This window comes from Puntigrus tetrazona, chromosome 24 (assembly GCF_018831695.1).
Source record: "Puntigrus tetrazona isolate hp1 chromosome 24, ASM1883169v1, whole genome shotgun sequence".
In the NCBI taxonomy this organism is placed as follows: Eukaryota; Metazoa; Chordata; class Actinopteri; order Cypriniformes; family Cyprinidae; genus Puntigrus; species Puntigrus tetrazona.
The window spans coordinates 4,103,746-4,128,533 of record NC_056722.1 but is presented as its reverse complement, the minus strand read 5'-3'; the positions used below and the strand labels follow the sequence as shown (position 1 = coordinate 4,128,533).

The window sequence follows — 24,788 nt, the reverse complement described above, 5'->3', positions numbered from 1 at the left end:
ATTGATCTGAAGTGACGGTAAAGACATAATGTTGCGCAAGAATTCTATTTCAAAGCATTTTTATTCAATCAAACAATCCTGAAAAATTTTATGTATCACAGTTTCCACGTAAAAAATTGAAGCAGCACTATATACTTTATAAATATATATATATATATATATATATATATATATATATATATATATATATATATATATATATAGTACTTTATATATTTGCACTTTGCATCACAGAAACAAATAATATTTGAAAGTATATTGCAATAGGAAACATTTCAAAATATTACAGTTTTCACTGTATCTCTGGTCAAATAAATGCAAATAAAAACTGGGCGAGTATTAACATTTCAAACGAATTGGTTTCTGAATGCTCTCACTGGCACACAAACCTCGAACTCGAAGCCGATGTAGTCGATGGGGATGGTGTACTTGCGAGCGAAATTCTGAGACACACCAGTGAGGAACGACTGAGTGAAATAAAACGCAGATATCCAGAACACAGATGGAGGGCCATTATCAATCCAGTCCTAAAACACACACACAAAAAGATGGCTTACAAGTTAAAAAAATTCTTGGTTCGTATTGCAAAACTGCTCTAAGTAATGGACTGGTTTTAATAATAAAAGCAGAGCACACACTGGCTGACTGAGTGCAATATTTCAGCATGTTTTGGCTGTTTTGGGTCACCATTGACTTCCATAGTAGGAGAGAAAAATACTATAGAAGTCGATGGTGACCCAAACAGCCTGGTTAAAAACTTTCTACTTGAGGGTGAAGAAATGCGGACAGAATTTTCATTTTTGGGTCAACTATTCCTTTAAAGGCCCGTGAGCCTCTCTCGTCTCAGCCGTAGCTACTAGTGTCCACCTGTAGGAACTGCAGTCTGGCGAGGAAGTCGGACACATAGCTCCCGAGCGGTTTGAGGGAAGGGTAGGACTTTGCGGCCCACGTGGCCGGCACTTTCCCAACGAGAAGACTGTTGAAGACGTTCTCCAGCTCGGCTGACATCACGACCTGTCCCCGAAGTGCCTTCTGGGTGTTTACCAGGCTGCTGCGCACCACCTTCGACAGCCTAGGCATTTTCAACAACGCATAATTGTTTTCCGGCATTGCTAGCTATACTGTTTTGAGCTATATGTAAATCGATGTAGGCAACAACTAAATCTAGTACCTGTTAAAGCGGATAAGTTCCTGCCGTAAGACAGTGTTCATCGACTCCTCATACAGGAGTGGGTATTTAGCGGTCACCATCTCAATGTCAAAATCAGGAGGGAGCTTGGCCAGCATTCCCCCGGCCAGCTCGTCCACTATTTCCTGCGGACACAGACAAATCTGCTGTCTGAAAGACAAGGCACGCAAAACCGCCGATCATTTATCATTTATGTATGCATCGTCCCACCTGTGGTGATTTGGCTCCGCTGCTAGTTTGCCTCGGCAGAGTCAGCAGCACTCCGTCTAACAGCTGATTGGTCTCCTGGTTGTCTTTGGTGATGTTAGCGTTGCTGTGGAGGCCAAAGACCTCAGGTTCAGCAGTGATGGGAAGGTCGCGGATGTAGTCCACGTAACTCTACATGCAAAAGAGATCGCGCAGTTTAATATTTTTGATGCAAATACAGGAGATTTGCAAGCTTGACTTTCAGTGATAAGCACTCTTCAATCTGTAAAATGCACAATTTATGTTGCTCTTACCGGTTAAAGCTTATCATCAGTAAATTAAATACATAAATGCATGAAAATAAATAAAAAATGCATAGATAAATATATACGTAATATGAACAAATGAAATGAAAATAAAAGAAACACCTTATTTTTAGGTGTCACTGTTACACGTTACATGTAGGGCTGCAACTAGCGATTATTCTGATAATCAAATAGTTGGCCGATAATTTTCTGGATTAATAGTTTAATAAGATTTTTTTTAAAAAGCCAAATTTTCTTTTTTATTGACAAAAACACAATCTGTGAGCAGCAGTGGCACAAAGCTTACATAATTGGATGAAACCTCACATATATTTGTTTAAAAAAATTTGTCAGGCCTTTTAAATCTCTTCATTAAAAAAAAATATATATATATGTATATATAACATTATAAATTATTATAATTAAACATTATTAAAAATGTATATAATAATAAATATAATAAGGACGAATGAAAACAAACTCAGTGTTAACCAACAGGTAAGAGTAATTTAGTTAAGGAACACACTTCATTATATTATAAAAGGCATGAAACGTCTAATATTTATATTCAAAAATAACATGCTGTATCTCTTTACAGTTCCTCATAAAATACGTGCACAACATATTGACCTTTATACCTTAATTTAATATTCAACAACAGATATTTCAGCACAGTTTGCACTGTCTCCTCTACTGTGTTGTTCCGCCCGTCTGAGGTTCATCAATGTCAAACGTTTCTCTTTTAATTGATAAATATACACTGTACACCATGTTTGTGTGTACCTGGTATAGACCGTGTGAAGGCACGTAGTACAGATCTCCTTCACACACACAATACTGGTCCTGTTCAATGAGCTCCCAGCTGTAGAAGATGGAAAGGAGGGACATCAGCAGTCTCCGGTCCTTATCGTCAGTCACCCTCCCACCATAATTACACTCTCCTACAGAAAACATGAGTAAAGGTTGAAAAATAACGTTTGTCTAACCAACATTTTAAAAGAACTAGATTTGATATGTGGTTGCTATGTGCTTATTGAGTGGCTGCTATGTGGTTTCTAGAGAATTCTGGGTGGTTCCTTGGGTGTAGATAGGTGGCTGCTAAGGTGTCCCGAGTGAATGCCTGCTAAATGACCTGTCAGGTACGTGAGAGCCTCCAGCGGAACCTCCTCATACTCATCCAGGAACATCTGGATCTGACGAACGCTGATCCTCAGGTCAGACTCATTAAACTCATATGGAATATTCCACCCTGCGGACAGACGGGGACAAAGAAAAAAGACTGAACACAACTCTGATGTCGCAATAAAAGTCAAAAGAAGTCAGACACCTGGCTCCCATACACATATACACTTAATGTATTAATGTTTTGAAAAATTCCATGACATTTTTTGCACATAATTTTACCTATTTCTGGAAGTATGTGCTTTCTATAATTGTTGGATATTGATGAAAACTTTTCTTAATAACTCCCAGATCATCAGTATGAATAAACAAAAATCTGTTACATTAGAATAGATATATATATATCTTTGCTGAAGATGTGAACTCTCCACTGTGCAGATGCAAGGGTCTATTTTATGATGGTTTAAACATGATCTATGATTTTAGCACATTTTAACACTTCGCTAATTGCTGTAAGCATGTAGCTGTTCACCGCTAGCACTGTATCAGTACTGTTTACTAGCATGAGTCTAAAGAAGCAAGTCCCATGTCTATACAATGTTCTGACACAGACACAGACACATAAATGGTTGCTAATGAGTGGCTGCTGGCCAGTATGAATTATATAAACCAGCCGCACAAGCCTCCTTTGACATTCATTTGGAAGATATGCCCTGGGGTTTTGGTTGGAAGGATGCTCTAAATGCTTCCTTTTATAATAGCGTTTATAGTTTTTAGGAGAATCAATCTGAACTGCCTCAGCCTATTAAACGGCCAGTTGACTGCAGTACAATAACGTCCAGTTAGAAAAGATTCGATCAGTTAGATTGATGATACTTTGCACAGAAGATCGTTTAGAGACGGAGGGTGAATCAAATGAAGGACGACAGACAGGAAAGCAAACTGCATTACAGATTCATATCTGACCGAGTGGGCCGAATGTTCTCCTCTCCTGGACCAGAGCGTGGAAGAAACAAAGGCCGAAGAGCAGCTTCTGCCAGACGTCCTGCTTAGCGGAGCTGCTGAAGAAGGCAGGGTCTGAGATGGGGTCACTGAGGTAAGAACGCAGTAAATTTGCCCTCAGTCCTTTGGGAGGCTCGTTCGTCATCTTCACCCCATTCTGCAAAACGCTCACTGGAAACTTGTCGGACGGCTGACTGGTCAACCACAGCCTAAAAAGCAAAAAGCGTTTAGAATTTGGCTCATTCATGAAATAAAAATGGAAATACATACATGGTAGTGTTATATTGACTGTCTTTCGTGATCCCCCTAAAATCGAAATTGAAGTTTTGTTTAGGTATTAGTATCTATATGCCAGTCTTAAGGTTATCTATAAGCCAGTGTGCTCCAAAACAGTGACAAAATCTGCATTTCGAAGATATAAGCATTTCAGACAGTGTAAATGTACTTTTGATTGGGGCAAATAAGGTCTGGTTTCACATTGTGTTACGCGAATCATATGCGCAAGTCTGCATATATTAAACTACATAGCCTCAGCATGTTTTAGTAAGATTCAATAACCTATTGAACCTAGGGGGTAATCTATTAGACTGTATTAGCTGTTAAATGCAGCTTCACTGAGCTCAAGGGTTTGGCCAGACCACTTCTCTGAGGGCAGGGCTGCTCGACATGTATCTTTCTGTTTCAGTTAAAGATACGTCACCACATTGAGTAATGCTGCGTGTTTCAAGGCACTTCAGGGGACCTTTAATATTATAACAATTTAAAAATAACTTCTTTACACTAACTCGAGAGATTTCGTTTTTCGTTCGCTTCTGAGGTTTAATGGTTATTCCACCCCAAAATGAAAATTTTGTCTTTAATCATTTACACCCATGTAGCTCCAAAACCGTAAAAAAAGCTTTGTTCATCTTCGAAACGCGACTTAAGATATTTTGGAGGAGGCTTTTGACTGTCCCTTGGACTGCCAAGTAAATAACACTGTCAAGGTCCAGAAAAGTATGAAAGACATTGCAGTTTGCGTCCAGCAGATGCTCTCCAAAATAGGCTGCGTTGACGCGGAAAGACACAGAGGAGACAAATTGTTGTCATAATTGTTGTCAAGTCCCCAGGTTTTCATCCAAAATATCTTATATTGTGTTACAAAGACAAACAAAGGTTTTACAGGTTTGGAACGACATGGGAGTAAGTGATTAAAGACAAAAAATGTAATTTTGAGGTGGAGTAACCCTATAAACATATTCTTTACCGTTCTTTAACTGTGTTGAAATTTATTGTGGCCACATTCATTTATGTGAAACAGCACATTGAATGTGTGTTATTTTTACCTGAAGCTGGTGTGTGTGTTTTCAGGTGTGATGACCTCCTCACAAATCTTTTCCAGCGTTGGCATCCAGCTGGTGGCGAGGTGACAGTTCTGCAGCACGACCCAGGTGCCGGCGGTCAGCGCTGCTCGGATCAGCTGCTCCGCTACCGGACCTTGACCCTGACCCAGAGAGATCGTCTGCGTCTTGCTGCCGCCCATGCCCAAGTCATCTGCAAACTTCAGTAGTCCTGAGACAAAGAGTGAAAGGACATCATTCAATCGTAAATGTTTAGTGCTGTGCTGAAACTATTATATATTGTGATTCTATGCCTCATAATATCACATAGAACACCTAGAACGCCTTTAGTGTCATACAGAAGTTAACAAAAGTGTGCTTAAGATCAATTACAGAAATATATTAATGATAAAAATAGATAAACAATTAAAATAATCATAAAATTTGTTCTTTGCCTTTCATTATTAAAATAGTAAAAATATAAATTTTATGTATGGGTCAAAGATGTTAAGATGTCCGCATCAAAATAAATTTACAAAAGTGTTTTGATGTCCATAGAAAGCAATTAAATGCAAGTAAGGTATCTACTTTAAAGGTTTCAAGTTTTGTCAATATTTGGTTGAAATAATGTTACATTGTTTTTCAGTGTAACACAATATTTATGCAAAAATTTAAACAACATGCTTATTCTGACTTGTTCGTATTAAACTATATAGAAGAATAAGGAAGCGTATTAAATTTGGTTGTGTTGTAAATGAGTAAAAAAATCTTACTGACAAACGGGTAAAACCTAGGATAGGAGCAAGTTTAAAAAAACTAATTAAATAATCTTTTAATTTCATAAATTGATTTTTGTTGTAAATATTGTATAAGATTGTTACACTGGGTAAACTTTGTAAATCAGGTAAAAATGTGTAATATTTTTTTTTTTATTATTTTTTGGGGGGGGGTCTTTGACCCATTTGCATCTATTTTGAAGAATAACGATCGAATATGTATAGGATATAAAAAACCTAAACTTTTTTTAAGCCAGTTCCCATGACTATAACTTACATTTTTTTAGTTTAACTTAAAGTACTAAAATAAAATGGCAATAAAAATGACTATAATTTATATTATATTACAGTATAAATATTTATTAAAATTAAAATGCATAAAATATTAATAAAATAAAATATTAATAAAAACTGCAATAGTATATTAATTTATGATATATAGTACGTTATTGGCTTAGCCCTATCTTAAAAACAAAAATACGAATCATTAAAAAATATATATTTTTTACTATTTTACCAGCTGTAGGGTCTGATCCTGGAGAAAGTACGAAGATAAGTGGTGAACAGCAGTTGGAGTCACTGTAGCTCTCCACCAGGTCGAAGGTCGGTGGCTCAATGTATGTGCGGCTCATATTATTGACGATGAACTTTTGTACCGCCAGCACAAGTTTATCCGGTCTGAAGCAGCGCAGCACCACCATGCGCTCCATGCCCACTATTTTACTCCATTTCCCGGGTAACTCCTCGTCCTGCGGATGACCCGAGTCGTAGATCTGCTTCCACTGTGCGATATTCTCCTGCACGTGTTCAAACAATCCTTCCAGGCAAGGAAGTTGAGAAGCTCGGACCACTTCAGCCCACGATTTATCTGAAAGCCACTCTGGGGCCGGGTTGGGGTACGGGTTTTCCAGAGCAACGCCTCCGGTGAGAAGAAAGCGCCAGACGAGGTCGTCGACCTGACCTTTGCCCTGCATAATGCCGACGGTCAGAAGCAACGAGAACAGCAGCTTGTCCTTCTCGAAGAGAGAGCGGCACACATTGTAGTAAACACGCATGGTGAAGTGATCCAAGATGTTTGCGATGCGGATCTGTAGGTCGTCGCTAGGTGCGCTGTGAGCGATGGACTGCAGGTACAGATTGATGAACCACATGAGAGAGTACTGGTACATTGGATCGATGTTCGCCAGATCCGAGATGCAGAAGAACAAAATAGACGAGTGTTCTGCAACCGGCCGGTAACCCAATCGCGTTTCGTCGATCTCGTTTTCAGTCACACTGGCAATTTTCTGCTTCTCTGAAATCTCCTCGGACAGTATTTTAGACGATGAGAGAACCTTGATAGCCGTTTCGTCCTCTAGGATGTTTCCTTCAGAAGACGAAAGAACCTCCAGGATTTTGTTCTCGATCTCCTTCAGCTGCTTATTGTTGGCTGCGCCTTCCAGGATCAGCTGGTTTTTCTTCTCCTCGAGTTCTGGCTTCTCTTTAGCGGCGACGATCCCCAGAAGCTGATCTTCCAGACCCAGCGGCGTGATCATGAAGTTCAACAGACACACTTTCACCGCCACCTCCGGCAAGTAATGCGGATTCCTCAACCCGGTTGTGATGTAGAACCGGAAGTCGCTGGAATACTCCACAGTGTTCTCGCCGAGCTTCATATACTCCACGCCCTGCTGCTTAAAGGTCTGTTTTAGGAGAACCGGCTCTAAAATTGCATCCAACTCCTTCCCGATGTTCTCCAGGAGGACCGGCGTGCCGAACTGAATAGCGTTCTCGAGGTTACGGACATAGTTGCTGTCTGAGAGCTTGATGACGGACAGCTTATTGGCCTTGTTCATGTTTTTGACCCATTTGTTGGCTTGTCCCTGTGGGTCGATCATGAGCGGCCAACGGCGAGAGTTAGAGACGATAATTCCATTGTCGGTGGAGAACGAGTCCACTGGCAATCCAGCGATCTGCCACGATCGGATCAGCACCTGGTTTCCAAGAGTGTTGCTAAGTGTGAAATCCTTCGAACATGGTATGTTTTTCTCATTGCACAGCTTGTGCCACTCTCGCTGACACTCCACGCGGTAATCGACAGTGAACGCGCCAAGATACGACACCATTGCTGAAGACAAAAGCACGTCGCCAGTAAGATTGGTGTATTTGATGCCGAGGAGCCGAGCGGCCTCAGTCCACCTGTCCTTTTCACCTCCCAGACCCCCGATTAGTTTTTCTGCTCGTATTAGCTTTTGGGAACAGAGCTCTATGTTTGCTTCTAGGTCTTTTTTCTTCTGTATCATCCCGTCGAATGTGTCGTTCAGCGCCTCCAGACGATCCTCCACCTCCTTCAGCTCGGCACGCTTCACAGATAACTTCTGCATCTGCACGGCTAACTCCTCTTCTGCCTCCTTTAATCTTATTTTCTTGGGGGCAACCACTTTCGCCACACGTTCGTATACTTCCATGGCACGCACCCATTTGCATAGGCCCTCGCAGGCAGAAGACACACTTTTGATTATTGAAGGCTGGAAGTCTGGGTGGTCTATGAACTTTTCTCTGATTTTCTTAATGTTAGGTGCAGGTATGTTGTCTTTATCAAACGTCTTAAGGCTCTCAAGGAACTTCATGTCACCTAGAAGCTTCTTAGATGGTCCCCAGAAATCTTCAATCATCTTTCCTGTGTAAATAAAGTTGAGGAAATGTATTTAGTCATCTTGAAGCATACAATGTTTGATCTATATCAAATGATTTTTTATGTGTGTTACATTCTCATACCTGATCCACCAGGGTCTTGTTTCCTCTCAGGTTTAATGCCCTTCATGACACAGATGGACTCCATGACCAGTTTGACAGGACCAGGAGGATTCTGCATCGTTTTCAAGACAGTAATATCAGCCGGCTTCAGTGTGTCTAGAGCCGCAAGAGCCGCTTCCAACGCTGGCATCGCTTCTGCAAGATCTCCCTCACACTCATCCTATCCGACAATAAATTAATTGATTTAAACATCTCAATCATAACTTTAGCAGTTGCAGATTTTTAGCTTTTGTTAATCACTTTCTGAATCTCCTCAACTGAGTCCACCAACATCATTAAGGACTTGTACATGTTCCTACTTGTCAGTATAGTAAATTTAATAGTTGAAATAGTTCATTTGCAAAACCAGATAACCATTTTTTAAAAATCAAGCATTTTCATTGTGCATTTCAATCAAACTGCAGTTAGGTTATGTTGATTAGGTAAAAAATTACAAAAATAACTTTAGTTTTTTATTGTTTTGTTTTACGGTTTATGTATTTTCTAACTTATCAAGTAGATAAAACGTTTTGAGAATTGAAGGAAAAATCAGCAACATAAGAACATCTATATTATTCTTTCAATTGTATAGCTAAAGTTTTAGGCCATTAACAAATTTTGAATGCAATACTTTACTGAATGCCATTATATTATGTAACAGATATGTTTTTGTCCTGTTAAGAAATTATATTGTGTAGTTGGAAGAGCTTGCCTGCATGGATCATTTTTGTGAGAAATTTCATTTTGTAAAAAAGCGCACTGCAGTGTTAGAGCTGCGGTGTGCTTTCTCTGCTCTTTCTGTCTGCTCTGATGAACTAAATACATTGTTCCCATCTGGTTACCTTGATCGCTTTAGCAGCAGCTGCTGCTTCATTGGCGACTTTCTCGTCAGCACTGACAAGCTCTTTCTTAGCATCAACCTCTACTGTCTCTTTCTCTATCTTCACCATCATCTGATCGGTCTGTTTTGCTGTCTCGATCAGTTCCGGCTGAAGAGCTGTGAGCTCCTGCTGCATGACCGCTACCTGCACATCACAGATGTCAACATCAATTTATTCAGCTGTAATGACTATGTACACTGTCAAATAATGTATTTAGGCCTTTTGCTGACAAAGAAAATAATTACAAATATTTTAAATCTACCTGAAATCTATGTATTTATTTGAGACCATCTATGAAAATTTAAGAATGTATATTTGTTCATAAACAAAAATGCAAATAAACAATGAATAAAGACAGTATTATGAAATGGTTAAAGAAGCATTTTCCTTCTCACCTGAGAGGCAGCAAAGTCAAGTTTCTGCAAGCCGACTATGTATCGATTTCTGAGTTCGTTCACCTCGCTGCGTTTAGAGTTAAGCAAGACTTTAAAGGTCAGGATGAGCTCCAGGTAGGAGGTAGGAGTCACGTAATTATGTCTGCGCAGCTGGGAGTAATAGCGCTCAGACAGCTCTCGCACACTCTCCTGGAACGTCTTACACATTTCCACCACCCTGAGATTAAAGCAAAACTGACAGTGTAAGTCCTAGTACCTGAACACGATCGACTGCTAAAGGGAATAAAGGCAGGCTAATAACCGTACTCCACTCTGATGTTGTCTTCCAGGTCCAGATCCTCAAGGAACTTGTTGGCGACCATCTCCAGAGCATCTTTGGGCCAGGCTTGAAACCAGTCTATGGTGCAACAGTTTATCAAAGATGGGAACATCCTCAGACGATTGCGGAAGCCTTCCCCTATCGGGCTCATTGCTAGTGGACAAACATGAAAACAGTTTTTAGTATTAGCAAATTTAAACGCCACTTGAAAAATGCAGTGCATTATTCTCCACATAGAGCGATCTGATCCCTAAACATGTTTAGTCAAAAAAGCCAGTATTGTCCACTTTCAAGGCCTGGCGAATTCACATTTTACTATAGAAGCTAATAAGTGCCCTTTTTGTTTGTGAACAGAAACCCATAAGTTTAATTTAGAGAATCAGTGCTCTGTACTCAAGTCAAGTGACAAGGCTACTTTTGAACTTAAAAGACATGCTAGTTGAGAGGAGTTTTGTCAAAGCTGACTATAAGTGATCGAGGATGAATACTTTAGACGAACTTGATGAACTTGTGATGTCTTCTTCAAGGCGTAAAAGGAAAATCAAATCTGAAACATTTGTAAATGTCTTTGCAATCGCATCCATACAGTCTACAATCACAACAACAATAACCTACATAAATCTACATTGTCATCCGAAGAGATCACAAAGATTAAATTAATGTTTTTGTTTAACTCTGTTTTTGCTATTAAACTATATATATATATATATATATATATATATATATATATATATATATATATATATATATATATATATATATATATAAACATACTTTCAACAAACTTTAATTTTGCAAGTTATTATTATACAACCAAACAACCCAAGTGCCATTTGATTTATATTACTTGGAATGCAAAATAAAAAACTATTTCTCTACATAATAAAAATTCGAAAATACTTCATATATATATATATATATATATATATATATATATATATATATATATATATTAGTATTTTATTAGTATAATATTAGTAAAATTAGTAGACTGTCAGCTTAATAATGTTAATAACTTTTATTTTGATGTCAACTTATTCTACTAACCCTAAACCTACCCTAACAGTCTACTCTGAGAGTTAGTAGACATGTAGTTGCAAATTAAGAAGAATGGTTAGCATGTAGCTGATGTGATGTTTCAAAGTTACTTATAGTTAGTAGAACGTCTAAAGTGGAAATCAGAATAAAGTTTCTGTTGGTAGACAGTACACAGTACAAATATAATATAATATAAACCGTACCAAGAACTATATGAAGGTTGGCTTTAACTCTGTCGATAAAGAAGTTGTACATAGAGAGAGGCGTGACGTCCATCTTCTTTCCTTCCACTTGGGCTATTGCCTGCATTTTTTCGATGACGTCAGCACGCTCGTCTGCTGGGAAGATATTCGGCACGTCCCCTGTGTTCAGCAGCATGTTGATGTCCTCCACGAAGGCCTCGTCCTTGATCTGGTTGTCGCTAAAGAGGAACGTAGTTTTCTTCCCCTCTATCCCTGCTTTCAGCATCAGGTGCTTCAGATTGTCCCGCCAGTCTGACATGCTGTAGTTCTTGGTCAGTTCGATCTGGAATAGCTCGTAATCATTGACGAAGGTGGCGAGTTTGGTGGCGCTCTGTCGCCCCGATCCGCCGATGCCGACCAGCAGCAGGTGGCCGTTGTCTTGTTTCAGCACGCGGCAGATTCGTGAGATGTGCTCGATGGCGAACTGAAACATGACGAGGTTCATGGGCGCTTTGCTGATGTTATTAAACTCCCTGAGGTAAAAGTCCATCACCTCCGTCAACGTGCTCAGATCTGTGATCTCGTCGTACGGTTTACTGGCTGAGTCTGGTTTGGCATAGTCACCAAAAAACAGACCGCGAATGCTGTCATCTTCAACTTTACCAGACAGAGTGAGATGACATAGAAGCTGGATAGAGGAAAAGAGACATGTTAATACATCTTAATAAATTATTTAACTTAACTTTAATTTAACCACATTTACTACAAGAGATACTAGATAACCACATCATTTTATTTAGAAAAAAATGGCTAGATCATATTTCACCAATTTCTCTTTAAAATATTTTGCAATACATTTTTATTCATTAGATTTTTTTAAAAAATGTAGCTATTTTTGTCAAATATTGAAATATGCTGGTAGCTTTTTTGTGACAATGTAAAAGTTTTTCATTACAAAATTATACGTAATTTATTTATTCTGTTTGGACAGTGTAAGATCTTTTCATATTTTTTTTTTTACAATTCTCAAAAATCCATGTTTTGTCATTGTGCGTTCCCATTAATCTCAATCGAACTGCAGTTGGTTTATTTTGACAGCATAATACAACTAACACAATAAAACACAATTAAAACACGATAACAATAAAAAGCATGATTTTTGAAAATGTATAAAAATTTAAGTTACCTGAGTTAGCAAATAAACTCTCTCTCTCTCTCTCTCTCTCTCTCTCTCTCTATATATATATATATATACATATATATATATATATATATATATATATATATATATATATATATACATATATACAAACACACTTTTTTTCAAATAAATAATTTATCAGTATTTTAATTTACTTTTTGATTTTGTGGGTAAAATATTCCACAATGTATCTATTACCTTATCGATGCTTTGTTTGAAATACGCCGCTGTCCTTTCTTTCACAATGTTAAAAAATTTCTCTCTGTCATCACTATCAATCAGTCGATCATAAAACACGCGATACACCTCATGGATCCATAGTCGAATTAGTTTATCACCTTCCTGATGAAAAAGAAGCACAAAAATCGTAACATGAAAACTATTTACTGTCATTTCTTTGCCTTTGTGTGTGTGCTCACCTGCATGTGTGTGGACGGACAGAGCATTACGCCCCTAATCACTCTCGCAAAATCTCGCAAGTTGAAAATATAATGAGATTTAGATGGCGTTGGCAGGAAGCTCTCGATTGCATCCTTGTATACTGCCATAGTAGCTTGAACCATGATTTTACCCAACCTGCAACAAACACACATACACAGAAATATTTAATCATGAAAAAACCATCATCACACACTGGCCACAAAAATGTATTTGTATTTTTAATGTCACCAAAACATTGGTTTTACATCTTGATGTCTAACGCAGCCGCATTAATCGATATTTTTGTATCAGATTGAAACTTTCATCATGAACACACCTGTAGAAAGAGGCGTCAAAACCATTGCTGAAGTGCCAGTCAGTGATGGATGTGAAGATGTTGCTTAGAGTCTCATCATCGAATGTATCGATCGACAGAATATTTAGGTGGCGTGTAAATCGTCCTTCGAGGAAGGAAAGATGAAAAACAGTGAATAAAAAGAAAACGAGCAAGACTATGATCACGTGATGAGCGTTTAGGATCAGGGATTACCTGTAATGTCATTTCTTCCTCCACCGGGGGGCCCCATAGCAGACATGTACAGGACATCCTCAATGTCCAGTCTGGATGTGTCTTTTTTATCATACCAGTGATGATGACCGATCCACTGGCGCAGCAGTTCAATGGGCGGCTGGGCACCATATATCTCCTTCGCAGGCATGTTCAGATCATCTGCAGAAAGTTTTACAGCAGAAAATGCTTATTAGTATGTTGATAAGTTTATTTACAACTTAATATCGATGAACATAATATATACCACACTGTAATTACAATTTTGATTTTATAAAAAAAAATATTTTAATGTAAAAATACCTAGTGCTGTGCCAATACAATTATAAAATGATATTTTGTTATCCCAAAATAAATGTTTTTGTGTACACAATATGTGTTTGTGCTGTGTATAGTTAGTATTTATATATAAATAAAAACATGCACGTATATATTTAAGAAAAACATGTTTTACATAATAAATATATTTTGATATAATATAAAAATATAAAATATTGAAATATGCTGGTAGCTTTTTTGTGACAATGTAAAACTTTTTCATTACAAAATGATATGTAATTTATTTATTCTATTTTATTTTTGGACAATGTAATATTTTATATTATATCTAAATATATTTTTTATATAAAACACGTTTTTCTTAAAGATATACATAAGAATATAAATATATAAATGTATATGCATGTAAATCTTTCCAAAACACAAATATATGTGTGTGTGTATTTACATACACATAATAAATATGCACAGTATACATACACATATTATGTAAACAAAAAACTTTTCTTTTGGATTTATTAGCTTTGTTTATATCTTTGATTATAAACTTTTACAATACATAGTCCTTTACCAATACAATCATATATTTTTTCTTTTGTTTCTGCATTTTTAATCTTTATTTACAGATGCATTTATTTATCTGTGCATTCATACAATTCTCTAGAGTTGAAAGCGCAACCTAAAAACCTTTTCCGCATTTTCCATGTAAGCTTTTGTTTTATGTTTTTTATATTTTTATTTTCTAATTAAAATGATAGAAAAGTAGACTATAAAGTGTTTGCACTAAATCTGCTTCTTACCGACATAAATGATGCATTTCTTCCCCATCGGTGGCCCAAAAACGCCCTTGCGGCGGCGGTCCAGCTTAGACATGATGATGTCCTGGGTTTGGTTGGCAGAGGTCCGAGCGGAGAAGTTGATGCAGATGGGAGTGTAGCGCTCCTTGGGAAGCGACATCAGGAAGTTGTTGTTGATCACTGACTTTCCGGTTCCTGTGGGTCCCACGATTAGTATGGGCACCTCATGTGACAGATACGTCCGGAGGAAGAAGAGCTGGCGTGACGTTTCTGCCGTGGGTATGATAAGATCAGACACCTGAGAGAAAAAGACATCAGAGATGGTATATAGAGAGCACTTTGACCTGATTTACTTGAAGATTGAACTTTTATTTTAATATTAAAATGTATATTTTATTGCTTTTTAAATACAAGCATATAAAAATGACATTTGACAACGGTTACAAATTGAAATGTGTTAAAACTTTCTGTTTTTAACTAAAATACTATTATAGTTTTTATTAAGAATTTTTTGTTGTTGTTGTTTTTATTTCAGTTATGGCTATACAATCTTTATTCATTATTATTTAAGTTTTAGTTGAGGTATTTTAGTAAGTTAAACCAAATTAAAATGTTGTCATATCTATTTTGATTTTATATTTTACTGAATTTCAGTTAACAAAACGCTTGTTTTAGTTGAGGTTTTATAGTTTTAGTTAACTGTAATAAACCTGATTTTTGTAAACTAACATTTGTGCCTGCAGGTATGACTTTGTCTTCTTTAGTGATGGATTCGGTCCAGTTGTTCCACTGACCGGGACCCTGCTTATGGAAATAATAATCATAGACGGTGCCTGTGTGGAGAACAGAACAGACAGACAGCAGTCAAAATTTGACAAACGTATGACTCTTAGCTTTGACTTTTGCTTTTATCAGACTCTTTATGCATGAAAATATCCTCTCTTGGAATCCACTAAAAGGTTACTAATCCACAGGGACTAGGAATTACGAAAAAAGACCTCTCTCTGGGAACACGTTGTTCTTGGTGAGTTTCACACTGTGGGGTCGCGGGTGATCTGTGTTTGTGCCCGTGATAAGGTTTCGGTAGAAGACGTCAAACTTCTTCCTGCTGCTGCCGTTGATGGTTCCTCCCAAACTCCAGACCACAGCGAACACAAACAGTGCTTGGAGCCACAGTGTCACCTGCTGACTCGTCATAGATTCTGCTCCTTCCTGTCCTGCCTGCAAAATCTCATCTGCACACGTGAACGCAATTAAACGTGACACGAGCAAACGGATCACTAAACGACTGAACATGTACAATGTCTATATTTGTATGTGCATGTACCTAGCAGGCAGGTATACAGGCGCATCAGACTATAGGCCAGGTGAATAGGTGACGTCTGAACTAAAAACCCACACTCGTGGTAAATAAAGTCCAAACAGGGTTGAACCAGCCAGTTAAAGAGATCGGCAATCTAAAACAAAACGCACACATGTGATTGTTACGTTCAGAAAACATTATGGGTTCATTTTTTGCTCCCTTCTCACCAGGGTTCTGTGCTCATCTGCCAGGCTCTCAGGTAACGTGTTCATGTAGGAGTCTCTCAGAGGAGTCCAGCCCAACTGATGCGGCTCCATGTAGATCATACCGCATCTAAACACAGCACACACACACATACACTCTCAATGACAAGACAACAAACACGTTGAAATAAGACACAAAACTCGAATTAGAAATTTGGTTATTCATATTTTAAATAATGCATTCATTCATTTCCTTTTTATTTTTAATCCAAAAACTAATAATGTACAATTTATGGAGACATTTATACATTGCATATGTTTAATATAAAAAAATTTAATATGCTATTGCCAGTAAAAAGAAATCAGAAGAAAACGAATGGGCTCTGCATTGTTTCACTTCAATAACACGGAGCTGCTTTGTTTACCTGCTCACGGTAGCGGGTGACGCCTGCTCCAGATCCGCAGGCTCAAAGATCAGACTCATTTTAGGACTCATCTGAATGATCTCACCACTCATCAGACACAGCTGTTGAACAGCAAAACACCTCAGACACCGGCACTGAACCTTAAGTGCTTCAGACATGTTCACAGCAATATTAGAATGTAAACGTACCTTCTTGTTATCGTCCAAAACGGTGTTCATGTTCTCAATCCAGACGGCGTCGATGGGCCCATCGAATATGATCCACTGGCGGTCGTCTGCGGTGCACTGGGCCTGTTGTCTGAATGAAGTGGCCAGAACACCATCTGACCACTCGTGACTCACTGGATCAAAACAGCCGTACAGCTGCCCCATAGTGATCGCCTTCGGATTAATGATGCGGAAATCTACCGCAAACTCCTCCATCAGACCGTCTACATAGACAAATAACAGTAACACTTGAAAATAAGGTTTATTAGTTAGCATTAGTTAACAAGAACTAAGAATGAACACTACTTGCATTTATTAATCTTAGTTAATGCTAATTTTAGCTTTCACTAATGCGTTGTTAAAAGAACTAATGCATTATTAAAAGTTAATGGACTGTGAGCTAACATGAACTAACAATGAATGATTGTATTTTTACTAACTGACATTAACAAAGACGAATAAATAGTGCAATAAATGTATTTTTCATTGTTTGCTCATGTTAGTTTATACAATGTTAACAAATGACACCTTATTTGTTTTCATATGCATATATAAATGTCAATACACAACTTTTCAAAAACTCGACCCTTGACTAACCCTAACATGTCTCATGTTCTGCAAGGACGCATTTATATTTTATTTTGTAGTTTCAAACAATTGTTAGCTATTTGAATATATTGTGAAACATATTTAATTCATGCGATCAAATCTGAAATTTTTTTACAATATTACTGTTTTTAATCAAATACATTTTCAATCAAATAAATGCTTGGTGAGCAGAGAGGCTTCTTTTAAGGGCATTGATTAAAACGTTTCAATAAAATCATTCCAAACCTTTGTATATGAACACATACACAAATAAATGAAAGAATAAACAATATTATGCATTGATTACCCTTATAAAGGTTTCCCAAAGCTCCAGCCAGAACTTTATAAGCTGAAGTTTTTCCACCCATGGGCTCGCCAACAATCATGAAACCATGTCTGACCAACATCATCTCATACACCTGCACACAAGATAAAATTGATCAACTGATTACTGATTTTTCATTTAACATTTTCTATTATAAAATTCAGTTTAAACATGTTTGTAGTTCTTCCAAAAATCCAAGCGAATTTTATAATATTGTGAGAACCGTGGCTTGTTTTATATTTAAAATCGCAGTGCTCATATCAATCAATGACTTTTATTTATTTAGCACTTTTAACAAAACTGATTGTGTCAATGCACCGAACAATAGAGTGATATTAACGTATAATGACAAGCCGATATATAAACTACCTTCAAAAATTGTAAATCTACAGGCAAACTTTGAGAATGATTACATAGACATGATAGATTGAGAAGATAGATGGCACAGATTCTGTACTTGTATAATTTTGCCAATAAACCACGGCACAGGCTGCAGTTTCATCTTGGCGATGTTGTCATCCAAAGCTTTTAACAGTAACTCATAATCCGGTTTGGGCAGCACCACTCCAGGAAACAGATCAGTGATGATTCCCTAAAACACGCACAAATCAATAACCGCATACAAAGTTACACAAAATGAACATGTAATTGACATCTACACACCTGAAACAGTGGTAGATCCTGCGCGAGGAACTTGGCCATGTTGACGTCCATGAGAGCTCTGAGCAGCAAGACGCTCTCGTCCTCTTCTGGGTATTTGAGTTTCAGGTTTCCCGCTGCAGTCAGGACTGATTTCACCGCGCGCATGCCGTAATCGTAGTGTGCTTGAGACGAGAGCTGCTCAGAGCACAGACGATACGTCGCCACGATCTTCTGAGCCAGGCTGGAAAACACAAAACAAAGTCAAACAACAAACTTTTCTAAAACGGATTAGTTTAACAGATTTTACCTCCGGGATGCTGTGAATCCCATCGAATAAAGTGATATCTCTCCGATCAGTCCATAATCTGGAACCATCATTGCAACTGTACGAAACAAAGCCTACAAACAGGCAAATATGCACTCACAAAACTTAAATACATACATGAATGAATGGATCATGGCCATGTACGCCAAAAAACTATTTCTGTGAAATTGTGAATGCGCGTGTTTGCTTTTGTTACTTTCAGGTTATCAGGAAGCTCTGCTCTGCCTGCATATCCTGGGTTCATGGTGATAAACACACAGCAGGTCGGGTTGAGAGAGAGCTCGGTTCCCTCGAACAAAAACGTCTTCATGTTTCGCATTATGGCCTGCTGAATACTCAAAATCTGTTGGGCCACCACAGACAACACCTCAACCTGGAGAGAGCAAAAAAAAACAGGGAGAAACAAACTGATAATCGTTAACTATAAAGTGAAATTGGTTTTATTCACTAAATCAGATGTCTCCACTAATCTGTGACGTTGATCTTGCATTGCCGACCTCTATTCGGTTGAACTCATCGAAACACGCCCACGCTCCAGACTGTGCCAGACCCTTGAAAAACTTGCTCATTGCTTTGTAGTCCAGGCCATCAGAGCAGTTGAACACCACACACTAAACACACATTTACATTTGTCACATACAATAAAATAAACATTTCAAAATTAACCAAACCAACATAATCGGGATGCCACTTTATATTAGGTGTCCTTAACCACTATGTACTTATCTTTAAAGTAATCATTCGATAAGATGATTATTTCATGGGATGCATGCAATGATTGAGATGCCTTCCCCTCAGAGGACCTCAGATGATGCCAACTTACGAAACGAATAAACTTTGCTATAAGTTTGAATGCATCTGTTTGATTACATCATTAACTAAGTGCATTGTTGAAACTCGAATTAAACAATGATACACTTAGTGTACAAACATGTTGTTACATTGTACTTATATTTCACAAATACCTGCATGTAATTACAATAATTTCTGTAATTACATGTATAATTACGCTGTTGACCCATCACTTAAACCTACCCATACCACCAAACCCTAACTTTCCTTTCTCATATCGCACCACAATCGCAGCAATAGTATTTTGCTATTCAGTATGAACACAATAAGTACATTATACCTATTTTTGATGCAAGTACAGCGTAGGTAAGGCCTAATACAAAGTGGGACATAATCAGTATTTAGACTGAAATAGTAGCTTTACATAAAATTTTAGTGAGCACCTGTTTGGCGAGCGCTTTGGCTAGATCTTTGGTCGTCTCTGTTTTTCCAGTTCCTGCAGGACCTTCTGGAGCTCCGCCGAGATTCAGCTTCAGAGCGCCCATCAGAGTCCTGTGGATCAATCAGCATTTGGTAAGTATGTCTGCATGCACATTTTTCTATTAGGTTTTTTTATATAAAAAGAAAGCCGACATTTGTGTCTGTGACTGACCAGCTTGTAAGACACGCATATGTTCATATGTTGTAAAATGTATGAAAAGCTCTTCTTATGCAAGATATTTTTGAATCCGACTGAGAAACTGTACTTGTATTTTTCACAATTGCACTTGTGAAAAAAATGAGCATAATGACATATTACAATAATCTGCGTTAGCATGTGTTTATGTCGGAGTACCTGTAGCAGCGGTCAGTTAGCGGTGTTATGACCAGACGCGGCGAGTTGCCGAGATATTCGTATCCGTATCTGATCACGGTGGTGATCATCCGCAGCATGACCTCTCCATCTTCCCAGAAATACCGCAGCTGAGAAATCCACTGGAAGTCATTCAGAGACGATACGCCATCCTGCGCCAGCTTGCACACAACGTCACGTGCTGCAAGGGATAAAGAGGCAAAGCTCATGAACTATACAGGCAATAAAGAGACAACAAGCTAGAATGGCACCTACCATGAACGTCAATGACAATAAGAGCTCCCAGAGTCATCCTGGCCCCACCTGGCAACTTCCCTCTTACCAGCTCCACTATATCAGCGATCTGAGCATTGCTCTGTTCAACATAAGCCTGAAACACATGCAAACACATGCATGGCAGAGGCCGACCAGCTCCACTCAGTCAAATTTGGTCTGAATGTGTTTGTGCGCTCACTGGAAGAGTGTTGTTCTGTATGGCGTCAGATACTTCGCTGGTCCAGAAGATACAGGACGCACAGATCACCACCTGACCAGGCCACAGCAGCACCCACTTCTTCCTGGGCATCTGAAACAAGTCGAATAAAACACACACGATGTGCTGATTGCATATTGTACACGTGCAGTGTTTGTGCGCGATCATACCTCTGAGTACTGCTCCATTCCCTGTTTTATGACGCCTCTGATGCTCAACAGCATTGTGTTTTCAACCTGCAGAAGCCACTTCTCAACCATTCCCTAAAAAACATGAAACAAATGTGGTTCAATTCCCATGACGATTAATCAATTTTCAGCTGAAAATTCTCATTACTTCAATAAATGTAATCTCAATTTAAAAAAATGTACATACATAAACATTAAAAACTGCAACAATATATATATATATATATATATATATATATATATATATATATATATATATATATATATATATATATATATATATATAGATATTTTATTTTTACATTATGGTTTTAAACATTGTGAGAAAACACAATGCAAAAAAATCTTAACGGTTTGTTACAATACACAAAAATCCTAAAGTAAGCCTTCATGCTTTTATAAAATATCTATTTTAGATTAAAATGTATAAATAAATAAGGGGGAACCTGCATATTTCAGAGATACTCCAACTGTACCTTGGCTTTAGCTGGGTAGATGGTCTCTATTAAGGGAACAATCTCTTTCTCTGAGCTGATCATTCCTGTGATCTCCAGGTCAGGGGTGAATTCTAGCTTAGCAATGCCCTCAAAGCACTTCTTGAGATGAGGCTGGACACGCAGCGGATCCTTCGTCTCAGACAAGATCTCCAACATCTCATCATTAGATAGAAAGAAAAACCTAGACAGGGAGAAACAAAGTGAAAGAGACAAATGACTAATAGTGACTCTGAACACTGAGATGAGATGGTGTTATAGTATCATTAAGAGTCAGATCTAAAAGTTTAATCGTACCGAGGGAAGAAGAGTCTCTTTGTTTCCAGGTACGAGTTCAGACCCTGCTGTATTTCCTCCAGGAAAGTGTTGGACTCCTGAAGGCGACCCAGCATGTTGGACTGCTCTGTGGCCACCAGTGCACGAGTGTCCTTCAACTGTTAAAACATTTTACATGAATATGGACGTCTGCTAAACCTGATCATTGGTTGTTGCCGGTCATTAGTTGTAGACGGCAAGCAGTGACACAGCTAATAACAATCACACACGCACCGCTTCAGCGACAATGTTTTTCCAGTAGCTGTCTACGATGGCAAACTTGCGTCCGTTCTCTGGCATCTGAGCGATGATGTCCTCCGAGCTGAAGATGGGCTCTAGATACATCCACATGCTTTGGCACTGCAACATTGCATCCAATATATCCTGCATGCACTGCAACTTATCCTCCCAGCTCTAGAGAGACAAAAAACAGGGTCAAGATTCATATTATCATATCATTTGATATGCTCATTTTCCTCATATTCGTTACAGGATCACACTGTAATGTGTACAACTAAAAACCATATATATTTTGTTAACTAAAATGCACAAGTCGTCATTGGTGCTGTTGTTACTCAAGCTTTAATCATAATAAAAGTTATTAACATAAAGACTTTTTAAAGGTCAGAAATAGCCATTTATAACAGATTTTGTGGCAGGATTGATTGGTAAAATTAAAATACTTTTGACACAAGTATGTGCGAGTTATGAACCTTAGCATCAGCCTCGATTGGCTTGATGAATGGAGATCCTCTCATGGTCTGAGTCTTGATAATGTGATCGTCCAACAGCAGCTGAATATCATCTACTGCCGATAAAACGCTTGTGCCCTTCATGGACAACAAGCAATTGTTAAACAGCAGCTTTATATAACAAGCAAAGCCATTTTTAATGATAATGATTTTTTGATTTATCAGTAGTGATACATCAAACAGAGTTTCATTTAGATGAAAATCGAAATGGAAAATAAATATTATTTAGTAATAAATTAACCAAATTTATTTAATAAGCAACTCTCAAATAATAACAGAGTTGCATATAAACATTTAAATGGCATAACATTTAAATAGGCAGTTTATTACATATATTAAAGTATGTTTTACCGTGTCTTTATATGGGGAAAACCCAAAGCGGAGCTCAGCCCACTCCTGTTTCATTTTCTCCAAAGACTTTTCCAGAGAGAATTCCTTACTGGCGGAAGCACCGATTTCCTCCAGCCTGCACGGTTTCACAGATAAAAATATGTTTTTTTACAACCGCAGTTTTTTTCGATAGTCAAAGATCAGCCTTACTTGTCTGAATACTCTGACAGTCCGAGTTCCACCATCTTGAGGAGTGGGGTGTCCTTGTCCGGTTTAACATCAAATCCCACTGTATTACTGATCTGATATCAGCCGAGAAAAAAAAGTATTAATCCAAACGAGTAAACACAACTTTAATGGTAACGATAAATAGTAACAACAGCCAAAAAGGAATACAAAAGGAATTTACTAAATCAGTGAACAACTTTTTAAACCTGTACATATGCCTGAACTGTTGACTAAAACAATTAAAAATGCGACAGCTCTTTTAAACACCTGTGAGATCATTACTGTCATACCATCTCCCAGTGTCTGTCCTTCAGGCCTGGATTGCAGATAGTTGTCAGAAGGGGAAGGTGTTGTTTGAATTTGTCAATCTTTTTCTTGAAGTTTTCTGTGACACGCCCGGGAGACGTCCGATCTGAGAAGACCTTTGTGAGTTTGTACATGGTGCGCCACATGTTTCCCAACTCCTCTGATACTGTTTCTGCATTCATTTGCTGGAATGGACCTTGAGAATGCATGCACAAGACATGAAAACACACACACAATTTAATTGCATGTTAAACTAATGTTCAATGTCACTGTTGCTTTAAACATTTGAGACAGAAAACAATGCCTGAGACTGAAAAAAATACATTCTCTAAAGAGAATAAATTTTGTCTGTCTTTATTATACAAATATTTGACAAAATGCATTAATTCAAGATCAAGAAATATAACAGCATATGCTTTACCATTCATCCACACGTCAGATTTGGTCTGAAAATCAAGAGCCGTGATCCACAGCTGATCATACGGCTGTTTTTTGGCCATTATTGTTTGTAAGGTGGGAAACTGACTCTGCTCTTTGTCCAGCAAACCCTCTTCTTTATTAATGCGCTAAAATAAACACACATTTTTACATTTCATCAATATTTACCCGTGCTAAAATGACTAAAAGCACGTAATCAGTGCAATAGGTTTTTTCAGCATCGAATCAAAAAATTCATAATCAATTTCTGTTTTTTACCTGCAATGCGAGACACACCTGCAACCAAAATTTAATGTTTATTTATTACACAATTTCAAGCACAAACCTCTATCTCTTTGACAGCGGCTTCCATGCTCACGCTGATCTTGTTCAGTTTCTCCACATTGACCTTACTTTCCTCCAAAGTCATCTTTTCTTTCATCTTAAAAACGTCCACCTCTTTGTCCAGGCCCTTTAGCGTCTCCTCCAACTTCTCTATTCTGAGGATGAAGTGTGTGATAGCCGTAAGACTTGTAAAGCCACATATGCTGCATTTGATGTTTGTGTGTTTATGCATTTAAGCACCTTTTCATTAGATCCATCTCAGACTGGTCTTTCTGATTGTTCAGTCTATCCTTACTGACTTCAATCGAAGACAGAATCTGTTCAGGCCAGTGGATCAAAATGCTAAACGACTTCATATCCTCCGCTGTGAAAAGAGAGAGATTTTAAGGGGGTTTTAAAGAAAACGTGTTCCCACAAAACCCAGACAGCTCCAAATTCATATCTAGACTGAGGTACTGCGAGTGAAAATGACATGATTAATTGAAATATTAGTATTTGGAGTGTACTTGAGTAGCATGGTGTTGC

General features: G+C 38.0%; 1 protein-coding gene and 3 gene segments (V, D, J or C); 2 read left to right on the top strand and 2 right to left on the bottom strand.

Annotated features, from left to right (window-relative positions):
* LOC122329698 overlaps positions 1–24,788 on the top strand; it is a 610,329-nt gene that overhangs the window by 62,943 nt on the left and 522,598 nt on the right.
* Positions 1–24,788, top strand: part of LOC122329697 — a 601,685-nt gene that overhangs the window by 60,525 nt on the left and 516,372 nt on the right.
* Positions 1–24,788, bottom strand: part of LOC122329696 — a 603,783-nt gene that overhangs the window by 65,141 nt on the left and 513,854 nt on the right.
* Positions 1–24,788, bottom strand: part of dnah3 (dynein axonemal heavy chain 3) — a 34,779-nt gene that overhangs the window by 1,356 nt on the left and 8,635 nt on the right. Inside the window, exons 15-60 of the mRNA XM_043226087.1 lie at positions 24,504–24,627; positions 24,265–24,418; positions 23,923–24,067; positions 23,486–23,697; positions 23,178–23,269; positions 22,989–23,103; positions 22,599–22,715; positions 22,120–22,299; positions 21,868–22,004; positions 21,553–21,754; positions 21,059–21,151; positions 20,871–20,981; positions 20,672–20,786; positions 20,399–20,597; positions 20,007–20,115; positions 19,269–19,382; positions 18,968–19,144; positions 18,754–18,845; positions 18,468–18,687; positions 18,262–18,396; positions 17,787–17,898; positions 16,874–17,115; positions 16,686–16,786; positions 16,285–16,390; positions 16,082–16,211; positions 15,753–15,989; positions 15,484–15,587; positions 14,758–15,052; positions 13,661–13,840; positions 13,448–13,571; positions 13,110–13,266; positions 12,889–13,032; positions 11,511–12,177; positions 10,257–10,422; positions 9,951–10,167; positions 9,517–9,699; positions 8,657–8,855; positions 6,417–8,558; positions 5,130–5,355; positions 3,769–4,013; positions 2,813–2,929; positions 2,464–2,621; positions 1,400–1,567; positions 1,172–1,314; positions 868–1,072; positions 390–527 (exon numbers count right to left, since the gene is read on the bottom strand). Coding sequence (XP_043082022.1) covers positions 390–527; positions 868–1,072; positions 1,172–1,314; positions 1,400–1,567; positions 2,464–2,621; positions 2,813–2,929; positions 3,769–4,013; positions 5,130–5,355; positions 6,417–8,558; positions 8,657–8,855; positions 9,517–9,699; positions 9,951–10,167; positions 10,257–10,422; positions 11,511–12,177; positions 12,889–13,032; positions 13,110–13,266; positions 13,448–13,571; positions 13,661–13,840; positions 14,758–15,052; positions 15,484–15,587; positions 15,753–15,989; positions 16,082–16,211; positions 16,285–16,390; positions 16,686–16,786; positions 16,874–17,115; positions 17,787–17,898; positions 18,262–18,396; positions 18,468–18,687; positions 18,754–18,845; positions 18,968–19,144; positions 19,269–19,382; positions 20,007–20,115; positions 20,399–20,597; positions 20,672–20,786; positions 20,871–20,981; positions 21,059–21,151; positions 21,553–21,754; positions 21,868–22,004; positions 22,120–22,299; positions 22,599–22,715; positions 22,989–23,103; positions 23,178–23,269; positions 23,486–23,697; positions 23,923–24,067; positions 24,265–24,418; positions 24,504–24,627 — 9,749 coding nt within the window. The remainder of the gene's footprint in view (positions 1–389; positions 528–867; positions 1,073–1,171; positions 1,315–1,399; positions 1,568–2,463; positions 2,622–2,812; positions 2,930–3,768; positions 4,014–5,129; positions 5,356–6,416; positions 8,559–8,656; positions 8,856–9,516; positions 9,700–9,950; positions 10,168–10,256; positions 10,423–11,510; positions 12,178–12,888; positions 13,033–13,109; positions 13,267–13,447; positions 13,572–13,660; positions 13,841–14,757; positions 15,053–15,483; positions 15,588–15,752; positions 15,990–16,081; positions 16,212–16,284; positions 16,391–16,685; positions 16,787–16,873; positions 17,116–17,786; positions 17,899–18,261; positions 18,397–18,467; positions 18,688–18,753; positions 18,846–18,967; positions 19,145–19,268; positions 19,383–20,006; positions 20,116–20,398; positions 20,598–20,671; positions 20,787–20,870; positions 20,982–21,058; positions 21,152–21,552; positions 21,755–21,867; positions 22,005–22,119; positions 22,300–22,598; positions 22,716–22,988; positions 23,104–23,177; positions 23,270–23,485; positions 23,698–23,922; positions 24,068–24,264; positions 24,419–24,503; positions 24,628–24,788) is intronic.